This window comes from Lygodium microphyllum, chromosome 9 (assembly GCF_053477565.2).
Source record: "Lygodium microphyllum isolate KBCC chromosome 9, Lygodium_microphyllum_v1.1.10, whole genome shotgun sequence".
Lineage (NCBI taxonomy): Eukaryota > Viridiplantae > Streptophyta > Polypodiopsida > Schizaeales > Lygodiaceae > Lygodium > Lygodium microphyllum.
This window is the reverse complement of record NC_141143.1, coordinates 149,909,676-149,935,058: the sequence shown is the minus strand read 5'-3', so window position 1 is coordinate 149,935,058 and position 25,383 is coordinate 149,909,676. Positions and strand designations below refer to the sequence as shown.

Sequence of the window (25,383 nt, the reverse complement as noted above, 5' to 3'; positions counted from 1 at the left end):
TCTAGGGGGGATTGGGGCAAGAAGCCATGGGGGAGGGGTATATCGCCAAACGGGACTGCCTGCCTGCATCACGAAAAATAGGCCCTAGCCGCATGAAGTGACCATGGAGCTCCTGACGAGCCCTGGACTCGCCCTGCACGTGATCCCATCGGCCACGGAGGGAGTGAATGATGGATGTCCATAGCTCTGCTAAGGTCGCAGGTGCTGAGAGTCTCTCACCGCCGAAGGCCACCTCGCATCACGCCTTCCAGATATGCCATCCAGTATGACTCCCTATGATCTCCCATATCTCTAATCGGTCTGCTGTGGGGTCCAGTACCTGTCGGATAGGTAGAGCTTCCAGACCAACCACTGCGCATGACCCTGTCTCAATTATGAAAACCGTGTCCTGCATCCCGGCCTCATACAGAAGGTGATGGCCCTGGCTGACTGCCTACCAACAGAAAGCTCCCCAAAGGCAGTGCTTTGGGGTTTCTAGAAACTCTTGTGTGCAGCACTTACAATCTCCCTCCTTCTGCATCTGGGCAAGCCAGCTTCCCACCGCCAATCCTCCATGTGCCACCAACCATAAAAAATACGACACCCTCCTCGACCTCCAGCTATCCCATAGGCAGGGCCAGAAGGTCCGTCGGAAGGGCTCCATGATGCTGTGCTCCGCCCAGGGCCTGCCGGGTGACGGTGCCCAGTCCATATCCTCCTGCATCAGTACATGTCTGCCAATCTTGGAGGTGTATTCTAGAAGCCTAGGTGGCTTTTTTGCAACCGCAGAGGCCGGCCATAGCCACTCTCCTGGGTCCCACTCCAGCTCATCAAGTGGTCTACCCTCCCAAATCCAAAGGCACCACTCCTTGAGCTCCATCCAGAAAACATAGGGGTCTAGTCGCCAAGTCTCCTCCTAAACACCCACCACCCGAATCCTCCTCCATGAAAGGGTGCCAATCCCCTCATCCTGTTGCTCTCTATCAAGGGCCAGACGTCCCCCCTCTTGAACGGTAAAGAAGGTCCCCTGGGGGGTGCCACCCACTCTACCTGCCACTTGAAGAGGGATGCCTGCTGGAGAGAACGTGGCTGCCCATACCTCCCCGTTCTCGTATCGAGGGGGCAAGCTACTCCGGAGGTATTGCTGCGTCTATCTCTCTTCTCCTCAACTCCACTCCTCTTGTGCACCCTGATACTCACTGTAGCACCTCCTTGTCTGCCATCCTGTACACCTCCCGCCATGACCTGATGGAACGAGCCGGGCCGGCCTCCCACCCAGCCCACTGGATGTGGGGGCGCTCACCTAACTGTGCCTCTTCCCTATCTTTGACCTGGAGGTTCCAAATCACTGGTTGACGGCCTATTTCCTCCTGGCAGCCCAGGGGGCTCTGGATTAGGGCCTTACGAAGGCCCTGCCACACGCGGAGTAGGCTCCGCAAGAAAGGTGATCTGGGTAGGGTAATATGGGCTGAAGTGAAGATCCATCTCAGGGACGGCCTCCACTCCCCGCCAAGCCTCGGTTTACAGTCCTAAAGGCCCTCCTGCGGTAAGACCTTCCAAGTCTGCCCTCCTGGTGTGAGACCGCAGACAACTAACTTGCCCAAGAGAGCCCTACTCTGATATTTTGGGTCTATGATCACAAGCCCTCCCTCTGATCGATGTCATATGATGGTCGCCCACACCACCTTGGCCCTGGAATCTCTGGAGCCATCAGACCCGGACCAAAGGAAATTCCACACCAGGCGGCAAGGCTGCCCTACGCACGATGAGGAGAAACAACAACACAAGGCGATATACCATGCCGTCGCTAGGAGGACCTGGTTAACCACCAGGGCTCAACCGGCTAGTGAGAGGCGAGCCGTGCTCCAATAGGTGAGTTTCCTCCTAATATACTCTAGAACAAGAAGAAGCTGCTCGGCAGGAGTGATATCAAGTCCCACCTGGAACCCTAGGTATCCGACAGTCTGCCATCTGCTCACCCATCTAAATCCCAAGTGGTCTCCCCACTCCGTGCTGGAGTCCGGGTCTGTGAGGAAACCAACCGACTTTCGCCAATTGATTTTCGTGCCCGCTGCAACACAGAACACCTCAAGAGCCAACCTCATTCTTTCCAGCATCACCTCATCGTCCTCTATGTAGAGTCCTGTGTCATCTGCGTACTCTGAGTCTGACAATTCAGTCTCCTCTCTCACTGGAAGTCGGAGGCCGCGTAGTCCACTCACACATGACCTAAGGAAGTAGGACATCGCCTCTGCGAAGAATAGGAACAGGTATGGGGCCAGGGGGCAGCCCTATTGGACCGATCTCTCCATCCGAACCTCCTCCCCTCGCCTTCCGCCTATGAGAACCTTGCTGGTGGCTGATCTGTACAGGCCGAAGACCCCGCAAATCCAAGCGTGGGGAAATCCTAACTTCACCATGGTACCCTCTAGGAAATCCCAGTCCACCCTGTCGTAGGCTTTCTCGAAGTCCAATAGTAGTACTGCCAGTCTTTGCCCACTGTGCTAAGCCCACTCTGTCGCCTCAAAGAATGTAAATACATTGTCTAGGATGCTCCTATCCTGGACAAAGCCTGTCTGTGTGTCATGAATGCTGTCTAGAAGCACATGGCGTAATCGTCTACCAATCATCTTTGCCAGAGCCTTATAGGCCACTGACAATAAGGTGATCAGTCTCCACTGGGATAGCTCCAACCGGTCTCCTCCTTTGGGGAGGAGACTGATAAGGCCTGCCGAGAGTCTCCCTGGCATCTGTCCTGAGGTGAATATCTCCTAGAAAGCCCTCAATAGGGGATCCTTCACCACCTCCCAATATGTAGTAAAGAAGGCCTTAGAGAGGCCATTCTCCCCCGGGCATTTTTGCCCATCCTGTGTATGGAAAGCCTCTTCTAGTTTCTTCTCTGTGAAGGGGACTACGAGGGCGTGTCCTGTCCCCTCTGTGATGAGGGACGGGATGTGATCCCATACCTATTGTCTGCATCTCTGTCCTCTAATTGAAGCTGTCTCTTGCTGGAAGAGGCATGTGCAATAGTCGATGGCAATCTCCATCACCTCATCAGGGCTAGAACGGGTCCTCCCATACTGATCCCTAAGGCTGTGTATCTGCTCTTCCGCGGTGCGGGTCTCCTTGCACATCGTGTCTCCCTTCCGCGCCCAAAAGGCTACTGAATTGCAGAAAGAGAACTCTGAGCGCCTGTCCTCTAGGTCAGCAATGGCTGCACGCGTGCGCACCTCCTGTGCATGGAGAATGGGGTCCCCTGGTGCCTCCTGCAACAATCTCTGCGTAGCTGCCAGGTCCCGCCGGAGTGCTCTCTCCTTTTCCCAGCACTACTGCCTGGCCTGTAGGGCTGCCTCTTGGCAAATTCTGCTTGACTCGGCTAGGACCTCTGCAACCTCCTCTGCTATCATGTCCCTCCTCACCCACTCTCTGGTCCAGATCTTCTCTATCTGTCTCGACATCTCCTCCCTCCTATAGATCGAGTCAGGTATCCGACAGGATCGTGTATCTAGGGCGGATGCTGGGGGATCAAGTGCCAGGAGAACCGGGCACAGTGATCGGATAGTGTGGTACCTGCCAATTGCTCAATCTGGCCTCCGCGAGAACCGCCCCACTCTCCCACATAAAACCTCCAGCAAGGCTCCGCCTAGCCGCTTGTATCTCCAAGAAAAGTCCAACGACCTCTCCCTCCTATGGAAGTCAGGGTCTTTCCAGGCATCCCGTGCTCCGACTACAAGCAAAAAGACCTCCCATGCCTCCTACTCCTCCCCAACCATGCCCTGGTAGTTTCTTCCCCTACCCTGCTGGTCCTCCAAAGCCTCCAAATTGTTGAAATCTCCTCCAACAATCCAGGAGTCCACCTCTAGGAGTCCATCTACAATTTCCACCCAAAACCTGCTACATGCCCTAACCTCCATAGGGGCATAGACATTGAGGACTCCAACACACGAGTCCCCAATATCCAGTCTGATCCATAGAGCCCTTCCTGCAACTACCGTCCCATGGTCTCGTACACAGGTGGTGAGACTCAGACCAATAGATGTGCATACGCCTCCGCTCCTGTCGTGGGTACCTATGGCTTGTTCCCAATAAGTATGCGAGCTGCCCGACAGTACCTTCCCAACCCGTTGAGCCTGGGCGAGAGTGAGCTTGTGCTCTTGCAGTAGCAAGATGTCTATCCGTCCAGCGAGGGCAGGCTGCAGCTCTTGCCGGACAATCAACTTCCTCGAGCCACACACCCCACTGTAGTGGAGACTGTTCACATTCCAGGATGCAACGTGTAGGCTCATGGGGAAACCTGTGACTAACCGAACAGGCATCTATTCGGCGTGGAAGCTACAGATGAGGAAGAGACACTGCAAAGCATGCATGTACGTTTTGCCACCGGTCTGGATGGTGAGCTCCAGTCCCCCATGGTGGCCCTCGGCCAGACCATAGGGGTGATAGATGCTCCAGGTGGTACTATCAATGCATCTATTTTAGCCATGCTAAAAACCGCGACTCTGTACACTGGTAGAAGCGGATCGCCTGCGTCGGGGGCCACGCAATCACATCCCTCGGTACTCCCCACTATGGGGGGGGTCGAAAGATAATGCTCAAATGCGGGACGTCGGCGCCAACCCACCAGTTAATGTCCATCATGCAAATTGGCCACTGTTGTGCGAACATTGCTAGTCCTTCATCTCCCATTCACTCGGAGATGTGATGTGCCACCTGACTCTTCGATTCCTCCTCAATCTGTGTAGTCGTCCATTCCTCTGAGAAGGATGATTGAAAAAAGAAAGCGTAGTTTGATCCATCCGATGGTGCTAGTAGGTGGGGTGGTAGCCTTGGCAAGGGGGGGCTGTGGGCCATGGTCAGTGGAGGGGGGGGGGGGGGGGGGGGGAGGGTGGGGGGGGGGGGTGGTGGTAGCGCGGGGTGGGTGGGTGGTGTGAGGGGCCTGTGGGGGGCTCCGGCGAGGCAGTCTGTGGCTCATGTGGAGAAAATGGAAGGGATCGGTCCTGCCGGGTGGGGCGGGCAGGGGGGGCTGTGGGGTGCTATGCCGAAAGGGAGGTGCTCGTTCGCCATCACTCTGCTGACGAGGCTGGGCTTGAGGGGCTGGCTGCGCCTCCCCTTGCTGTCTCCCTCTCTGTCGCCTCTAGACCCTTGTGAAACCCTCAACGTCCACCTCCGGACCTGTGGACGGAGCCGCCTTGGCTCCAAACCGTGTACAAACTGCTGCCTGATGCCCAAAGTCGTGGCAGCGCAAGCACTACCCTGGTTGCCCAGTCACAATGACCTACTGCCTAAAGGAATGCCCACCTGCCTCAATCTCTAGGAACTGTGGGATATTCTTGACCTCCTTCACTACCACCCGTACCTTTGGGACCCCTGCCGCTGTCACTGCATCTGCGAAGGATGCAGGAAGGACAGTGCCGAAGAGCCTCCCGAAGTCTTCCACTAACTGGCGGTACTCAATCGCCAGGCCAAGGAAGAGGAGGGTGACCGGGTGCCGAAGAAACCTGTTGTGGAGTCCAAACGCCTCCACCGTGAAGCCACTGTACCAAGGGACCATGTTTGTGTTACACTTATCATGTTCCTTTGTAGTTTTGGCCTAAACACTACCTTATCCACGAGCATCTTTTACCTTCTAGTTGGAGAAGGGTTTTTGCCTTGTACTTGTCTAAAGTTTCATCACCTTTTAGCTTGGTCCTAAGAATCCACTTGGTCCTAAGGACTTTCTTGTGACTTGGACAAGCCACCAAGGTTCAAATCTCATTATGGTCAATATTCTCGATATCTTTTTCCATGGCCTCTTGACATTGGGGATGCTAAAGAGCCTCTTACCAACTTTCTAGCTCTAAATATGCTATGTAGTCTGTTGTAGGGGACAAACCGAGGAGATCTCCGAGTTCCACATGGTTTGCTAATACCAACGAGTTAATGGGTCTTGGAGACGGGGCCTGGGGGCTGAAGAATCTAAGGGAAGGTCAGGCACAGACAGTAGATCCGAGTCAAAAGGCACTATCTTTGATGGACTATCTAGAGGAATCCACTCGAAGTCAGATACAAAAGACTGCACAATATTCCTCTCATAAAAAATGGCATCTCTCCGTAGGATCACCTTGCTTATCCAAGGATTGAACAAATGATAGACATTCGCCTTTGAGGAATATCCTACAAAAATAAGGGTATTAGCTCGAGGAGTGAGCACTCCTATCTTATGACTAGGAGTGTATATATAGACAACACTAGAAAACTCTAAAGTGGAAAACTGCAGGCCTAGAGCCAAAGAATGCCTAATACAAGGTCATCTAAGAGACCGCCAGTGGATACTGGTTAACGATCGACACTTGAGTATTAATAGTCTCAACCCAAAGGCACTTAGGAAGCTCTATTGAGAAAAACATAGAGAATGCCATGCTCATGGCTGTCTCGTTCCTTGCTCTATGGCTTCATTTTAAGAAGGAAAGTTAGCAAGAGATACCATGCTCCTATAGAAACTTAGTGAACTCGTAGGAGATAAGCTCACCACCACTATCACTCTACATACAAACTACACGACAACTAGCTAGTTATGAGACAGAATCACCCATATAGGAAAGTAGATGAATGCATCAGATCAATGCTTTTTAAAGTACAACCACATATATCTAGAAAAATCATTCACTATAAAAAAGAAATACAACACATCATTCAAGGCAGTAGTAGATGGCAGCCCACAAAGATCAACATGGATAAATCTCAAGGGCGCCTTAGTCTCAACTTTATGTAGGGACTACTGAGGAAATGGAGTACGGTGTTGTTTTCCTAGCAAAAAGGCTTGACAAACATCTCTAGATAGTTTCAGGCGTGGAAGGTCCTCAACCATCTATAGCCGAGACAAGTCCTATATAAAGAGAGTCATAATCAAGATGCCCCAAGTGGTAATACCAAAGACGCTCATTGTTCGTATACTCCCGTATGGTGGCTAAAGCTTAGAAGTGGTTTAACTTCGACCCCTCAACTGTTAGCTAAGAAAGAAACTGGGTCACGAGATAGAGGCCACTAGACTGTGTCTCATGGTGAGTACTCATTAAACCAGTTTGAGAATCAAGGACCTTGACTGCAATCACTTTAAAGAAGACTCCTCGCCCCACCAAACAAAGCTATTGAACAAACAATACATTCATCCCAAGCTATGCTTGGACCACTTGCTTGAGGTAGAGTTTTCCACAATTGTATGCACTCCATGTGCAAGTCATTGTTTGGACTTTTTATGGAGGACATCGAGAAGCTCAAGTGGGTGAAGAGGATGGTGCATAAAGCTATACCAATTGTCACTTTCTTCATGATAAAGGTAAAGCTACTTGCAATGTATCACTAGCATAACACACTTGAGCTAAGAAGCCTTCTTCAACTCGATTTGCTTTCATGTGGTTGTTATTGGAGCGCCTTTATGAGGTGTGGTCTTCCATTCACTAGATAGTGGTGTCCATTCTATAGAATGAGTGGAATCAGCAAGAGACTGAGGAGGCCATTGCCATGACTCCCTTTTATAGGGTGTTATGTATAAGTGATTGTGAGGGATCCACCATGGGCCTTCTCATTCACTTCCTCAAAGCGCACTAGTGGAGATGCATATGCTTGCACAATGATCACAAAGACACAACGTGCACACATTCTAGAGATAGAAGAGAGGAGACGGGCATGAATGCATAAGCCCCATCCATGGTTTTGCACTTTTGGTACATCGTGCCTACAACGCCAACAATGATGGATGATGGAGACCTCGGTTTAGACCAACTTGCATATTTGACTCCTGTGATGTCCACGAATGACCACAATGCAGTGCTAGAGGAGCTTGGATGCTATGTAGATCAAAGAGGGCATGTGGCATTTGCTTCTCCAACTTATTGGAGGAGAGAGTCACTTGTGAAGCCTCTCTTTTGGTAATTGAAATTTGGGTATGCACTAGAGACTCTTCAGTTTATGGCCATGAGAGTCTCCACACAACATTGCATAAAGAATCACAATTGACTCAGCACACAACAATTAGAGTGGCCAGTCTATTACCGCACTAACTTACGCATGATGAGAGCCATGCTTAGCATAGGTAGTCCAAAGTAGATAAACACTTGACCATGAATCATGATTCATAAGTTTGAAATGATAAGTCAAGTATTAACTTATCGTTCTAAACTTTATACTAAACGATTTAGTATTTGCAATCTTTATGTGCATTGTGTAGGTCCATGTTAATACCTTCAAATTTATGTGCAACACTCTTCTGAGTGTACATCAGAAGGTTGATGAGGAGTTGATCTTAGCCCAGCTCTATATAATACTCATGGTAGCTAACACTAATGACGCTTATAGTTAGCATACTTATAGGCGAGGATTTCCACTACATAGTGGCAAGGATGTGGTCACTCAACACTCTCCAACATCAATGAGGGATGGTAAGAGTGGCTTGCAAACATATATAAGATAGAGCTTGATTCCTAGCTTACAGAGCCATTGTCTAGGGAGCCATCATGATGGTGAGTATGCGATTGTATTACCATATGATTCTGAGGACTTATCTTCAAACTCTCTTGATGAGCACTCACATGATCCTGATGATAATTATGAAGATGATAGTGATGCATCACTCTACACCTCTCTCTTTTTTGTATGATTGTATCCACCCCTACCTATAATATATCCATGTATGTTGTTATACTACATGTTATACATGTAAACACCAAGGCCTAGCATATGCCAATTTTGTCTTGTAACCTCATGCAATTCATCTTACTTTGTAATGGCATTGCTATTTTGACTTTAGACATGTGTTCTATCATTTGTATTTTTTTTTAAAGATCATGTTAATTTTTCTTTCATACTAATATTGTATCATGCCTTATAAAATTTTGAGATACCATTGAGCACTGTAATTTATTCTACTGTACCATATCGTACCTTTTGTGATTGAAAACTATGGCAGTGGCCGATGAGAGGCTTTAGAGAATGGACATTGCATGGCAGCTATGTAGTAAGAGATTGTCTCTATCCATAAAAATAGCACATGGGAGTTATATGACTTGCTAGTTGACAAGCACGCTTTAGGTACAAAGTGGGTTTACAAATTAAAACGCAAATTTGATGGTAGCATTGTTCACTACAAGGCATACATCTTGTTGCAAAAGGGTATGCTCAATAACATGGGATTGACTATAATGAGATGTTTACACCCACTTACGTATGACTAGCATTCGCAATGTTATTGCTTTGGCTGGCCATTTTGATTGGCATGTACATCAGTTGGATGTGAAGACTACTTTTCTAAATGGTAATCTTCATGAGGAGGTTTATGTGATACAACCTCTTAGCTTTGTTTAGAAAGGCTCAAAGAGCAAAGTGTGCCGGTTGCATAAGGTCCTTTATGGTTTGAAACAAGCACCCATGGGCATGGTTTGAGAACAATCAAGATACATGCATATTTGATTACTCTTAGTTCACACACTTAGCGCACGCTTTATATCCACAAAGATGGGGATAATCTCTTGATTCTCATTCCTTATGTGGATGATATGTTCTTAACAAGACCTCATGAAACATAGATTTCAACCTTGAAGGCTGGATTGCAGCATGCTTTTGATGTCACACATGTTGGCCACTTGTACTACTATCTTAGCATACAATTTACTGCAGTTGATGGGGGCATTGTTTTACGACAATCTAAGTACATTGGGCAGCTCCTTGAGCATTTTCAGAAGCAAGATTGCAAGCCCATCTCAGTTGAGAGAGGCCAAAAGTTTACACTAGAGGATGCAAGAGATCTATTTGATGCTTCCGGCTTCATGCAAGGGAGATTGACTTTGTTTATGTCCTTACATAGCATAACTTAGTAAATGTGTTTATAAATGCTCTCTCTGGAGAGGAGTTTGAAGTCTTTTGCAAGGCTCTAAGCTTAATACCATTTGGAGACTGATTTTCCAATTCCTTATAAACATGAACATCATTCACTCCAGGGGGTTTGTAACAACACTTATCGTGTTCCTATAGTTCTAGTGTGAACGCTACCTTATATACATGCACTTTTTATCTTCTTGCGGAGAAGGATTTTTTCACCGTGTGAACACCCATCAGCCGGTGTGGTACTTAAGTCCCTTAGCAATTGTACTTTCATTATCATTCTCACATCATGGATGTGACCTTCTAGCACACTCCTTGCTTGTTCACTATAAGTGTGTATGAGTGCCTGCCTATTGCTAGATCCTAGAAGTTTGTACCCAAAGTCATGGGAGGTGCTGCTATTTTGGATGTGGAGACTCATATGGCTGCCCTGCACTGGTCACTACTTCAGGCAGCCCTATGTGCTTGTCACCAACCCTTGGTGTTGATTGCTCATTTCTTCTTTGAAGACCATGGTTTGCTTCATGACAATAGTATAATTCAGCCCTCTTGATGTGGTGTGATGAACAATGATCAGCTAGTTTCTATTGCATGCTCATTTTGGTTAACCTATTTGGTCAGTTCTTGGAAGCTTGTGCTTCAAAAGGGGATTTGGCATCCGCATGAGGATTAGTTGCAAGCCAATTTGTTCTAGGATGAGTTGTTGGCTATGACTAGGCTACTTTTCTTGGAAGGAAAACAAGATGCTCGTCCTAAATTTTATTGAATGGCTCATTTGGGATTAGTCACTATTGTTGACGCAACACTTTCCTTGTGACATGTCTTCATGTCATTCCGCACTATTTGTAGGCTTTGATCCCCCACAACTATCACAGCTTGTCGGAGACTCTTGCTTTACATTTGCAAGATCAACAACCTTTTCCTAGCTTTGTTAGGAATCATCCTTGGTAGAACTAGCGCCTTGCAAGCCAGTTGCACATAGAGAAACCTTATATCAACTAGATTTATTATTTGCTTATTAAGGATCGTAATTGGCTAACAGATAAGGCTAATTCAGTATTGGGCCTCCATAAAAGTCAACCTTAGTAGAAGCAAGTTATAATGGAAAGTTGGATTAATAAAACTCCATTCAAATGCAAGGTTTTTTCCTTGAAGAATTCTGCGTGTCATATTTCTCATGCACCTACTTTTTCTGCACTACTATGTGGAGACTTCTGAGCACCGACTTATATCACGTCCACTGGGAAGGAAGATCTAGTCTGTTTTTGTCCGAGACTTGGTGCCAAAAAAATAGTTCGACCTTCATCTCTTTGATTGGGTTTTTGGCAAGGCTAAGTTTCCTACTCCATCTAAGCCTCACATGAAGGTTATGTTTCCAGATTCTAAGGATGCTGACATAACTAGGTCACCCAAAATGCTTTTGCTTTTTACTCTAGTTCTAGTGTTCAACATCATGTGGCCAGACAAAAGGGTCGCCTTCATTGACGACTCAATCTTGTTTATCATGCAAGCATTCTTGAAACCAACCTTCCTTCTCGGATAGGGTGGTTTAACCTGATTAAGCACTTAACTACAGCAATTAGCAAATCAACATAAACTGAAATGCTCACTTTACCTTCATAAACTTGGACAGTGGACACCCTATTGGCCCCAAAACTGGCGCCCCTTTCGGTATTTCTTTAATTTCAATTGCTGATTGACAAATTACAAGCCGAGATTTCACAATCTCCTTGGTTGATTCAAAAGCCCCTTGCTGTTCCAATAATCAGCAAAGCATTCGGGCATATTGCTCCTTGATTTTCACCTAGGACTTGCTCTAATGGAACCCCAACTGGTCAAATACTACCCCAAATTCACAGTAGATGGGCTGGCATCTGAAATCCTCATAATTTCACGAATTTCCGGTGCTGATTTCAGTATACAATGCCTTTGACTGATGGCACGGGTCCCAAGGTGGCTGATAAACCCTAATTACTGCTGTAATTTAGGGTTTACAGCAGTAAACTCTCTGCTGTCCACCAAATTTGGCTATACTCTGCTACCCATGGCTGAGAATTGCTGAGAATACTTGAGCATAGACTGGAGGAGATGAGAGAATGCTCTAGAAAGAGAGAAAATCAGCTGAAATGTATCTTCTGATTCATAGCTCTAATGACAAATCTGATGGCACCAACAGCTTCAAAAAGGAGGTAAAACACTAGCTCCGTTGGCCAGCCCTCCTCTCCTACCACCGCCTCTCGAGGCGGAAGAGAAAACCTGCTATCCCCTGTCCTGTCGCGGCACGCGATCAGTCGTCGTCACCTCTCAGAGCCAAATCTGATCACCTCCTCTCCCTCCACCAAGCTTTGAATGGCTGCCATTCAACTTCCACCACCCTCCAACAGCCTTCTCCCTAGTTGCATGGGAAAGTTTTGCCAAGTGGCAGCCTTCCTAATACATTTTCAACCATTAAATTAATTTTTCAAAAATAATTAATTCTGAAAATTAATTTCAACCCTTTTGACCCTGCCCAAAATTAAACATGCCCATCTGGAATGAAATTGGCTAGGCCATTTGCAACTTGGAGTGGTTCCCAACCTCCGTTGATCGTTAGACTAGCATTAATTAATTAATTAATGCTATTCCCTAGTGTCACTACTGACACTTAATGGCCAAACAATTGTCCTAGGGTCCAACCTGGCACCAACTGACCACCAAAACTCAGTTGGCATAACTTAACACAACTTTTTCCTTTAACATCCACTGCATCCTCGGGGTCCTTGGCCCGTTCCCATGAAATAACTGCCATGGGCATCACATGTGCTAAACAACCTTGCACATTTGATTAGCAACTTAATCAAATGTTACTAGCAAGATTAAAGCATCTCAAAATTCCACGTCCCCATGACAATTCTCCCCAAGAAGGATTTAGTCCCTTGGCATACAGCAATTTCCTCAACACTTCTGCCTTGTTCCTAGTTCTCTGTGACATTTGTACTCCTTTTTATCATAATTAACATAATTAATTTCCTTTATCGAAAAGCTCAAGCGTAGCCTTTTCATGTGCACCTCAAAGTGGCACACACAATCATACTCCCCATGCTTGCTTATTATTTCCCTCACTTGCCTTGGTCCAAGTCTCAAGATTGGTTTTTGGGAGATTACTCAAGATCTCCATTTTATGATTTGGAAAAAGGATTCCTTGCATGCTCGTATTTCATAGGTTTCTAAGAGCCATGTTTGCACTCCTAAAAACATGGGTGATGGTGTCGTTTTGGATGTGGAGACTCACATGGCTGCCCTCCATTGGTCGTTGTTTCAAGCCATGTGTGCTGCTCGTTAGCCTTGGGTTTCTATCGCTCGCTCTTTTCTTGAGCACCAAGGTGTTGTCCATGGGAACACTAAACTTCAAGGCTTTGATCGCAAGTGATTAACATTGATCAGCCAGATATTGCACCATCTTCTCTTCTATTAATTCATTTCTTGTATTCATGGAAGGTTGTGCTTCACAAGGTGGTTTGGCATCCAAGGAAGAATCGATTGCATGCCAACTCTTTTCAAGGTCAATTCTTGATTGTTTCTGGGCTTGTCTCCTAGGAAGGAAAACAAGATAATCACCCAAGGTTTAATCAGATGGCACATCTGGGATTGGTTTCCATTGCTGATGCAACATTGTCAGCACAAGGTGTCTTGATGTCCTTCCGCACTGTCCATCAGGTCTTTCTGAACCCTTGCAATACCATGTTTTGTGGGACATGCTGTCCTTGAATTTGCAAGATTCACAGCCTTGCCCTAGATCATCCCTAATAGGATTGGAGACTTGCAGGCCAGCTGTGTTTGGAGGGTGCTCTTGTTAATCAAATCTATTACCTACTTGTTAGGGATCGTCATTGGTTGGCAGCTAAAGCTAATTCCATGTGCAGTCTTCACAAAAGCAGGTCATGGTGGAAACTCACTATTATGGAAGGATGCATTAATAAAACTCCATTCAAATGCAAGGTCTTTCTTTGGAGGATGATGATTGGTGGCTTGCTTCCACCCTCTCTAGAAGACATATTTCTAACAGCACTTGCTTTTTTGCACTACCAATACAGAGTCTTCCTGGCATAAGTTTATCTCTTGTCCACTGGCCAGGAAGATCTGGTCTCTCTTGTCTGAGATTTGGCGAAAAGAGGTGGGACCTCGTATGGATCCCTCTGACTTCTGCCCCGCCGCATATGAAGATAATGTTTTATTTTCTCAGATTCTGGGATTGTTGGCATAATTGGGTGAAAGGTCTTCTCCATGGGCAGCTGGATCTTGTTCAGCACACATGCCTTCTCCCTCAGGAGGCTCTACTCCCCTTGCATAGCGCAGTTTCCTCAGCTGTTCTGCCGTCTCTTTAGTTCTTTATGACTCTTGTACTTTTATAGTAATTCACATGATTACTCTTTACCACAGAGAGAGAGAGAGAGAGAGAGAGAGAGAGAGAGAGAGAGAGGAAAGGATCAACATGGTCATCTTTCATAAAAGATGAATACTTATCTTTGACTGCTTTCTCATCTGCTAAAGTATGACCTTAGAGCAAGTCAATGCTAAAACTAAAAATATAATATGCAAATGCTGATTCAAGGCATACAAGTGCATGTGGATCAACAGAAAGTACTGATGACTCACCCATCCAGCAAGATATTGTAGATATATGCATTTCTCTTTAGACCTGCTGAAGCCATTTCCCTTGTCACAGCCAAAGCACTTTGCATCCGACCAGCTTTACAACAGCCCTTCAGTAAAGCTCCATAAGCAAAGATGTCAATTTTCAAACCATCTTGTTTTAGCTTTTTAAAATACTCAAATGCAGTTCCAACATCCCCAGCTTGTGCATAGCCCTCCATGATGATTGTGTAGGTGCGCTCATCTGGAGGAATACCAGCTAGCATCATTTGATCAATGATGGCAGCACCTCTGTGTACCTGGAAACGAAACAAAATATTTCAAGAACTCAAATCCCAAAACTTGGTCTACAAGGTTATCTGGAATTGCACTGCCAAATTAAATCCACACGGTCATTAATAGATATCTAAAGATAAGTGCATTGTCCTGTTTAGAGATTGACTCAAAGATAAACCTTATGCAGGGTTTACATTACCATGAAGATGAGGCATGGAAAGCAAGTGATATCTAATGCAAAAATAAGGCTCAGTTGATTTCGGTATGGATAAGTGTCATGAGGGAAAAACAAGCCTTGTACAAAAATACCACATGTGTGAGCACATTTTCCCATGCACATGCATACACTTAAAGCATCCAAAAACAAAAAGAGAACACAACAGATGCTCCCAATGTAACTTCACAAACCTTTCCTGCTTGCACAAGTCCATGGATCAGGACATTGTAAGTCACTCTGGTAGGTGGACACCCTCCTTTCCTCATATCAGAAAGCAATTTTGTTGCCATCTTCAGGTTGCCACTTTTTGCAAAACTGTCCATAATGATAGTGAAGCTCTCAGGTGTAGGTGTAAGCCCCTCTTTTTGCATCCTCTTGAGTAAGCCCAAAGCAGAGTGTATCTTCTTACTCTTGCAGAATGCATGGATGAGTACATTATATGTGACAGCATCAGGCTTCAGTTGGGCCTTCGCCATATCCTCAAACACTGCAAATGCATTTGCGCAATCATTGATCTGCACATATCCATTTATTATCATTGTGTATGTCAGTTTGTTTTGAGGTATTCCAAAAGCTTCCATTCTCCTCAGAGTCTCCAGTGCCTTGGACATCTTTCCAGTCTGCATTTGATGCAAAATATTACCATTCAATACATGTCATATCATTTTTAGATCATTTTCAAGAAGAAAAGGGAACACTTCTAAGCTTAAGAATTGGCTTCCACCCTGACTCTTTGAGATATCCAAACTCCAAGGAAAAAAGCATGGCTAGCCATTCTTAAATCCATAACCTCAAGACAAAACTGAATTTTTATTACATTAGATCATTTTTCACGCTCAACAAAAAGAGACATCCCAGGAACCCCAAAAAAGAAATGACAACAGTTTCCCACTTAAAGTTCACATTGTTGACCTTCATTAAGATCATGGTATGGATTAAAATCTTACCAAGACACTCCACTAGGATAAAGTGCAGAATCTGATTTTCTACACATACAAAAATTGATGATCTCGTGTTTTCATCACCAAATTGTCTTATGGATGCCCATAGAATGTATGTTGTTGGGATGTCTCACGTGTGGTGATCTATTCTATTTGATAACAGCTTTTCATTGATACAAGTATTTCTTAGGATATTTGTACCTGGTAGAATGCACCCAAAGGCTGTATTTAAAATAACTGATTTTTGGGTCCCTTAGTGGGTTTGGGACACCATGCAACATTCAAGAACTTGGTCTATCTACACTCTTTTCATTTCAGAGATTCATGAGACCAAACTCTTCATTGTTCAGCTACAAATATTGTCACAACCCCAGGAACTGGATCCTTCTGCATCTGATTCAGGTTATAGGGGGAGGAATAAGACTACACTGCAACAAGAATAGTTTTGCTGTTACAAATCTTTGGGTCCTTTGGTGGGTTTGAGACCGCCATGCAATGTTTCAAGTACTTGGTCTCTTTACACTCTTTTCATTTAAGAGATTCGTGAAACCTAGCACTTCATTTATTCTGCTATAAATATTGTGGCACCCCAAGGAAATGCATCCTTGCACATCTAGTTCAGATTGAAGGGGTTTGAAAAAGACTTCTACTTGGACAAGTTTACTAGACCAATGACAGTTGAAAATTGGGATCAGCTACAAGGCAACAATGGCTTCAGCAGATCAAGATGGTTATGGAAGACAACCTTCAAAACATCTTCTACATTATATCAAAAGATTAAATAAATAAATTGGAGATGTTCAATGGATAGAACGTCTATTTTCGGGTTTATTTGAAATGACATCTGTCTTTCCAGAAAATTTGTGATACCTTCGATCACCTGCTACAAGAGCTAGAAATACAACTCTACAAAAATGAGACTTGCAACTGCACATTTTGCATACTCTTAACCCACGTGAAATGCTACAGGCTTCTAGGTTGGGAGAGTGGGGAAGATACACCTCCGTATGCCTTGCTAGGTACCATCAAATCTAAAAGAATCCAAGGTGCATAGTGAAGCATGTATATCTTGCTTCTCATTCATCCTGTCATAATAACAATTCGGGCAAATAGCTAATGTAATAAGACATTCTCCAAGAAAGGTTCCAAGCTAGTTAGACAAAAGTAAAAACCAATGACAAAAAGTTAACTAAGCATCCAATCGAAGTCCAATCAGTTGGCATGCATAAGACAAAAGAACAAACTCATAATCAAAATATACCTTGGCGTACAAGTTGATCAAAGAACCAAAGCTGAAAGCAGTTGGCTGCAATCGAGAGTCCTGGCTTATGATAGTGTCTGTTAGCATCCATTCGTGTCAAACATCCAAACAAAATCTCACATATTCTCTCCTCAATGAACAGAACAAAGAGAGGCCAATGCATCACTTATCCCTCAGATTCACTGCAAAATAAAGGAGTCACCTGTAACTTTTGAATAAAGTATAGGCATCTAGATTCATTAAGTGCATTTGCATATCCATCAATCATCGTCTCAAAGGTTGAAACAGACAACTCAATCCCCTCATTTTCCATCTCAGCGAATAGAGCCTCAGCCTGTTTCATGTCCCCCGCTTTGCTGAGGAAGGAAAAACAAGAAAAATCAATACCTCAGTTGATTGTACTGTTTGCTTATAGCTTATTGAACTTCTTTTTTTTTTCTTTTTTCTTTTTTGTTAGGGGAAGGCAATGCAAAGGGGTATAGGTCTAGGGATGAAAGACAAGACAAGGCAGAGAGATTTACATCTAATGGGTGTTTCCACCTCACAATGACAAAAGTAGTCAACCTTTTCTAGGTACTGAGGAAGAGCCTAATCTTTTGGCCGGTCCACGAGTAACCTTGAACCTAGTACTATTATCATCAAAGCACATGAATAATGGAGCTCCAAATCTCTGCAATGATTGTGAGCATGGAGCCTTCTCCACTAAAGAGCAATTACCGATGGTCATACCTACTAGGAATAGGGCATGGGGGACAAGTAATGGGAGTAAAGGATGGCATAAGAATGGGGAAGCTCCACTCTAACAGTAGGGAAAGACATTACAATATACATCAAATCACAAATCTCTTTTTAATTTCAAGTTAACATTTGACAATTGACAAGTTCACAAGGACACTTCAAAAGCATCACTTTGAAGACCACATTGTTTAAGGAATGGGCTCTTGCATCATGGGCAGAGAACTCAGCACTTTCTTCATTCTACCATGGCCGGTGCACTCTTGCCTCGCCCATCTCGCTTGCAAAGAAGATGCCATTGATGGTTCTCTAATTTGGCTGAAATCAGAGAACTTGGATGGTTATTATAACCTACATTGTTTTGGGAGCACGTGTGAGCGCGCACGCATGCGCACACACACACACAAAGTCGTAGGAAAAGGGAGCTGGAACATTCCATAAATTAGGAAGACAATGGTAAGACCTTCCTGAAGATGATCTTAGAACCTGAATCCCAAGGTTTGATAATGAGGATTTTTTCCATGTCGAGTTCTAATTAAACACTCATCTCGTATTGCTTTAGCTTTTACTAGTATTGTAAGAGGACTACACATTGCCTTTAGTAACCTCTAATTTCTGATTTCAACAACCAGCAAAGTAAATCTATAAAGCTCACAAAGTTACGTGCTTACAATTATGCACATGCTTATACATTGCATTGAAGAATGTAATGAGTAAAATGGTTTTGCATTGCTTTAATTACATTGGCTAGACAAGAATGCTAATGATTCTTTTCCTTACTGATTATGCCACTTAAAAACCACACTTGGAAGTGTTTAAAACACTGATTAAATCAAAACTTAATGAAGATGCATATATACATCCTCAAGAGCTCCGAGGTCACTTCATGCAAACTTGGGGCAGCCAAGGTCTGTTCTTCGTGATGCAGGTAGGCAGCCCCAGTTGGCGATACACACCCCCCCCCCCCCCCCCCCCCCCGGCTTCTTGCCCCTTTCCCCCTCAGACCGCCTTGAGAGGCTTGTATACATGATGTATTGGTGACTTTGCATCAGCTCCAACTAGTCTGTTGAGCATCAGCACTCTGTTGTAATCAGTGTTTTTGAGTAATATAATCAGCCACATTTTACTTGCAAAAAAAAGACCATTTTTCAAGCTCTATGCATTGCTTGAATGGAAGCCCGTGAAGTCACCCACTTATAAAAATGCTTTGAAGCAGAGCTCCAAATATCCTCCAATTAGTCCCAAATGAAGCCCAAGGAACACCAAACCAGACTTTCAATGAGATCAACCTTGGTTATATAGTGGAAAGTGAGTTTTCAAGCGTTTGATTACAAATTGATCAGCATAGTGCTGTTGGTGGGGACACACACACACACACACACATAGGGGGTGGAGGAAGAAAAAAAGAAGAAGAAAGAGGAGAGAGAAAGTGAGAGCAAGGGAAGGGACGTTGAGCTAAACATGCAGTAGTTTTATTAAAATAGCCCCAAATCTTAATTATTTAACGAATTAAACCTTTTATTAAAAAGAAATGTGTTCCTAGAGAGTGTCTATGTCCCATAAGCATAAACCCTGATGGGGAGCACCCAAACTTTCTATAAATAGGCATGCTACCCTCCACTCAGCCACAATCTCATTTTTGCATCTTGCAGGTGCTTGAGCTCTATTGTTCACACCCCATACACAGAGGATATCTCAGCCAAAGCTGTCCACCATTGTCTGCTACCGTCAAGCGCATGCTTCTCAGCCATCCGTCGCAGATTCGAACTGTTTCTAGCTATTTCCACACTGCTATCCACCAAGGTGGCTGCCATCTACACCCAGAAGCTTGCATTTGCTGCTGCACATCACCTGAAAGGCTGTGTTTCATCCTGATCAGCTGTCTCCTATAGCTGGCGACCTCTTACAGGGCTGCATTTTGACCTTTCTGCTGCCCTTGGCCTGGTTTCTCCCTCCTAGAACTGCATTTTGCTGATCTGGACCATCTCTAACTGCCATGTTATCATCCTATTGCTGTAATTGCAGTTTTCTGCCTGTTTTCTGCCTATGTAAGGCATGCTAATGCTGTGTTTGCTACTGCCAAACACATCAGGAGGCTGCCTTGCTACACTTCAGGATCCATCAGAGTACAATACTCTCTCCACCTCATACTCTCTTCCCTAGTCCTCGAGCCACGAGATTTTGGGGGCAATATTCTTCACTATATAATGACTTTGCAGCATTGAGGATTCTACTCTATTCAGTATTCATTCATTATCATTCACTGTGTTCATTGTCTCTGTGTTCCCCTAACTCTAACTGTGTTTCTTTATTAGCTTGTGTCACGATTGTCACATCCGGTGGCGTCCAATTAGTATTGTCCGATACTAGCATGAAACTAATCGGACTAATGAATCTTGGACCTACATCAAATGCTACATCCGATTTTTATTTTTATTTTTATTTTTATTTTTTTTTGCAATTTAAAGTCTATACTTAATGTTTGGACTTAAGACATATATTTAGATACTTTACTCAAAACTAACTACAAAAAAGAGTTGAAACAAGATAGCTTTCAAGACTCAAAAATATAGTATGAAATGGTAAATCAGTAACTTTATTATGAGCCAAATGGCAATCTCATACGAAAAAGGTTTTAAAAAATGGATCATGTATAATGTGGCAATGATGATCAATCTCGTATGAGTCATGATATAAGCTCTAGAGTCTTAAGTACTCATATCACTCTCAGCATCGGAGCTAGAAGCATCCTCATCGTCACTTGAGAAGTCATTACTCTTCTTAACAAAATCACCTTCACCAAGTACAGTGCCCTATCATACTCCAGCTCTCTAAGTTCTATATATAAGGTAGTGATAGGTGTATCCTCATGTGCCACACTAGGAGTGCCTCTCAAGCCACTCCCACACCTCATGTAGCACCTAAGGGCCCCACAATCACCACACATAGCCGGTGTCGATGTCAAAGTAGAAGCTCTACCACTAGCAGTGCAAGAGCAAACGACGACACACTGGCATGCACAAGTCCAAGAGACCCACCAGTCTATCTCCTCGAGCTCCAAACAAAGATCTCTAAATATTTACTCCTCCAATTCCGTCTCACAAGTCACACTTTTAATCGTGCTTATGGAGAGCTTGAGTAGTGGCTTGCCTCTTCGGCATAGGTGCCCACTTAAATGGCTCCTTGTCAATGCGATAGAAGAGGCCCCTCCAACAAAGAAAATGGAAATGGTTGGAGAGGGATCTTTTTCATGGTCCAAGGCCCCATGATTAGGAGACACCACCTCCTTGCTTGCCTTGAAATTCCTTTGGCACCTCTTCAATGGTAAGTATTTTCGACAACATTGTTGGTGGGTATCATTAAGAATGGTGGGGCATGGTGTAGCCTCCCCTCCCAATTTGCATATGTAAATGAGGAGACAAAGGACAGATGAGGTTTGGATCTTGGGGAAATACTTGCATTGCCACTTGCAAGTGTTGGATTTCTCTTTCAATTGCTTGAAGTAGACAGAATGAAAGTGAAAGCCCGCATGAAGAGAAGGTGCCATTCATGATTGAGTGTATGGAGAGAGAGAGAGAGAGAGAGAGAGAGAGAGAGAGGATGGAGACTCAAGAAGATTGACTTGGAAACTCGTGGATGGAGGGTGGAGTGATTGAGGGAGCAGAAAGGGTAGAGAGGTTGAGGAAGTAGAGATAGCTTGAGGGAGTAGAAAGGTTAGAGAAATTGAGTGAGTAGAGAGCTTAAGATGAAAAGAGTGCTTGAGGAAGTAGAGAATGCTTGAAGGATGAAGGAGATGGGGGAGAGGGGGAGATTTTTATAGAGAGGGAGAGTGTTTCAGGGTTCAGAGTTGGTGACGAAGGAGAGAATGAGAGTATCTACTATGGGCAATAGGTATGGGCAATGGCCCATCATGATTCATCTATGCCACATGGCCATAATCCATTAAACATTGATGATTTTCATTTTTTGCTTGGGTGGGTGGGGGCCCTGAGGGGGGAGGGGGGAAAGAGAGAGATTTGTCATATTGATGAGTGTAATTTGTTTATCATGTCACATCAACATGTGTGAGAGAGAAGGGAGGAGAGAATGAGAGAGTGAAGGAAGGAGAATGTGATGGATGATTATTGAAAGAGCTGTTGGAGAGTGGTTGTTGCAACATCCAAAAAAGGCACAGGGAAACAGGCAGCAAACGCCCAGGAAAACAAACACTTTTGACCAAGCAAACGCACAATAAGGAACCCATTAGATGGGATCAGAAGGATCATACAGGATGGTACGGATCGAACAAATCGATCCATCCATTGAGTGCAAACAACCGTGGTTTTTGTGTTGGCGTACCTTTTTTTTTTTTTTTTTTTTTTGGTAGAGCATTTCTTTACATGGTATCAAAGCTAGGCACTCACTTAAGAAACCTAGGAACCTGATGGGAAAGCTTACCTCAGACATAAGAACTACAGAAGGGAAGATGAAAGTAAACACTTCCACACCTACTCAATTCCCAAAGGAGCCTATGCTAAGAACTGAGCAAGAGTGGCATCCACTGCCAACTCCACAATGTTCCAACACAATTGGAGATCCTTCTAACTACGTTGGAGACATGCATCATTATTCCATCACGAATAAGGAGCTGCAGCTGAACTTGGCTCACAATCCAAATAACTTCAAAGACAAGCCTTTAAACAAAAGCTACACAAAGAAGGTATACTTGATTCTTTCTCGTCAAATGCTACGCATAAAGCTGATGATGTTGCGACGCCATTGAGGCCTCCATTACAGATGGGCCCCTCTCTTGGAGGAAAAGATCCAAAGTATGTTCCCTACCTTCAACCTATCTCTCCTACTTCAATGCATGGTACAAAAGTTCCTACTTTTGTGCATTCTTCTATTTCTTTTTTTGCATCGCCTTTGTAGCATTTTGGTAAAAATCAAGATGAAGCTAGAGTGCCATATGTTGATCGCACTAAATCTCCCACTGAAGATCCACCTCATGTATGCCAATAATAGGAGTGATGATAAGAAAAATAAGGGTAACTCTTATTCATTCTTTCCTTCTATTAATGTTGTTTCTTCTTCATTGCATTTCACTGCAACACTATTATCCTTTACACCATTCATCGTTGCATATCAAACAGCACAGGGCCTTGCACACACCACACCGGGGGGTTCTTAACCTAGGCATGGCCTTTAGGACCTCTACAAATACAGTTCCGAGTGGTGCATGTACACTTGTGGACTAGGCTCAGCCTCCATCCTATGCACCTTTGGATTATACACAGCATGGAGTTCCTACCTCTAATTATCCAAGTTTTGACCAGTTTATACCACAATTTGCCTCCACAGCAATTCCTAGTAGGCCTTTTGGTTATGCTATTATGCCTCAGCCGACAATTGCGCAAAGTTTGAGGCCTCCACCACCCTATCCCTCTCTCTACCCTTATTACCCCTTACACTTTGACACTTGATAGTCATCATCCTCACCCACCAAGCAAGCTTTTACTGACAAGACTCGTTTTAACGAATCTAACTCTACCACTTGGTCCAATCTAATGAGACATGTTCTTGACTCAAAGAACTTGTGGAATCTTAGCCAAACATGTGACTTGTTCCACTTGAGGTTGTCTGCTCATGGAAGGCCAGAAATACCTTCGCTGTCGTCAAGCTAATGCAAGGTCTTTTACCTAAATTCCACTCATAGCCTACAGCACTTTGGCATGGCATTGTTGTGGTGGGAACACTTGATTGACCTCTATGCAGCTCGAGATAGGACCCATCATATAAATCTCAAACATGAGCTTCAAAATTTCAAAATCACCGAATGGGATGACCTTAAGGTCAAGTTGGCTAAGTATCGATGACTTCTTGCTAAATTTTCTACACCAAGGCCTCCTAAGTTACCTAATGACCAAGTAATATTGCTTCTAAACCAACTGTCTAGAAAATACTTTCATTTTGTGCAACACCTGATCTCACAGCCCACCACATCTACCTTCTATGAATTTGAGTATCAGTTACCACATTACGCTCAGTTATTCGATTAATTTTATAGTATTTTCTCCACAAAGGAGGCTCTTATTATTTTCTCTCAGAAGGGGCAATAAGAACAAGGCAAGGAAAATCAAAATCAAAATAAAAGACAAACTCAAATCAAAACCAAAACCAAGATAGTGAGACCCAAGGAAACTCCTAGTCATCCTCGAAATCGAGGTGGTACAATGTACCAAAGGAAAACCAGTATTGGATTCTTAGAAGGCAAGCCAATCTAACAACGAGTGTCGATCAAAAACTAGAGGCACGCAACCCAAAAAGACTCAAACCCCTGCCCCTCAATCGAGTAAACCCCAACAGGGGAGCCAAGGTGGTGGCAACTAAAATTAGGGACAGTAGCAAGGCCAAACCCACATTGCCACCGGTCAACCATCACACTCTATATCCTTGTCAACTCTAGATGGCATGTCTAGCTGGTATGCTAGCGGCTAACCTCGTCTCTGTGGAGACATTTGAGGTTTCAAGCTTAGTCCACATTTGCGGATTACCTCCCCATGAGGCAACCGCAAAGGCCCACTCTATCCAACCAAGCACATCATCTCCCATTTGGATCGTGGTAAGTGGAGCCACCCATCACATGACCCCCATTCAAGGCATTTTTGTCTCTCGAGCCCCTACAACTGAGAATGTTCATTGTGGGAACAACTCCTCAATCAAGATCCATGGTCTAGGTCACATCAAGTTTGATACTGATGAGGGCTAGGATTCGGATTCGATAGATGATATATATTATGTCCCTCGGCTTGGGCTAAACTTATTGTTTGCTCAGCAGCTTTGCCAATTGGAGCTAGTAGTCTTCTGTACAGCGATCACAGTCAAGGTCATAGACTCTCGGACTCATTTAGTAATTACTTCCGACAAGCCATAGCATAGTGGCCTCTATGACATGACTGAGTTTCTTTCTCAATCCACCGTCAAGTATTGGGAGCTCCATTGCTTCCAAACTAAGCCATCATATGGGAGCCTATAAGCAATAAACACCTTTGGAACTATCACTCAAGACACCTTGGATATAACTCACTTTATCAACTATTACGCTATCAAATGATTGACGACTTTCCCTCCCTAAAACTGTCAAGGGATGTCTACCCAATCTGTCAGCTCCCATTTCTTAGTCAAAGTGTTCTTTAAACTACATATTTTCTTTGGGCAAGAGATTGTGGCTGCTTCCATACCTGAGACAAAGTATCTAACTCTCTTCGATGGTACCACATAGGTTGTCTACTTGAGGAGACTTCTAGTTGTTCTTCATTTCCCCTAGAACTCTTTGACTATCATATATTGCAACAACTAGAGTGCCATAGCACTGGATGGTAACTCGATCATCACAGCACAAGCATATCTTGGAGTCCGCTTTCACTTCACCACAAAGCAGGTCAAGCTTGGTAAGATATACCTAGAATTTGTGCTTTCATCAAATAATTTTGTAGACATTTTGACCA

At 44.4% G+C, this 25,383-nt stretch overlaps 1 protein-coding gene across 1 annotated transcript in view; it reads right to left on the bottom strand.

Moving 5' to 3' along the window:
* LOC148031708 (uncharacterized) overlaps positions 1 to 25,383 on the bottom strand; it is a 192,586-nt gene that overhangs the window by 10,841 nt on the left and 156,362 nt on the right. Inside the window, exons 5-8 of the mRNA XM_087685277.1 lie at positions 17,364 to 17,517; positions 17,162 to 17,221; positions 15,151 to 15,579; positions 14,470 to 14,765 (exon numbers count right to left, since the gene is read on the bottom strand). Coding sequence (XP_087541403.1) covers positions 14,470 to 14,765; positions 15,151 to 15,579; positions 17,162 to 17,221; positions 17,364 to 17,517 — 939 coding nt within the window. The remainder of the gene's footprint in view (positions 1 to 14,469; positions 14,766 to 15,150; positions 15,580 to 17,161; positions 17,222 to 17,363; positions 17,518 to 25,383) is intronic.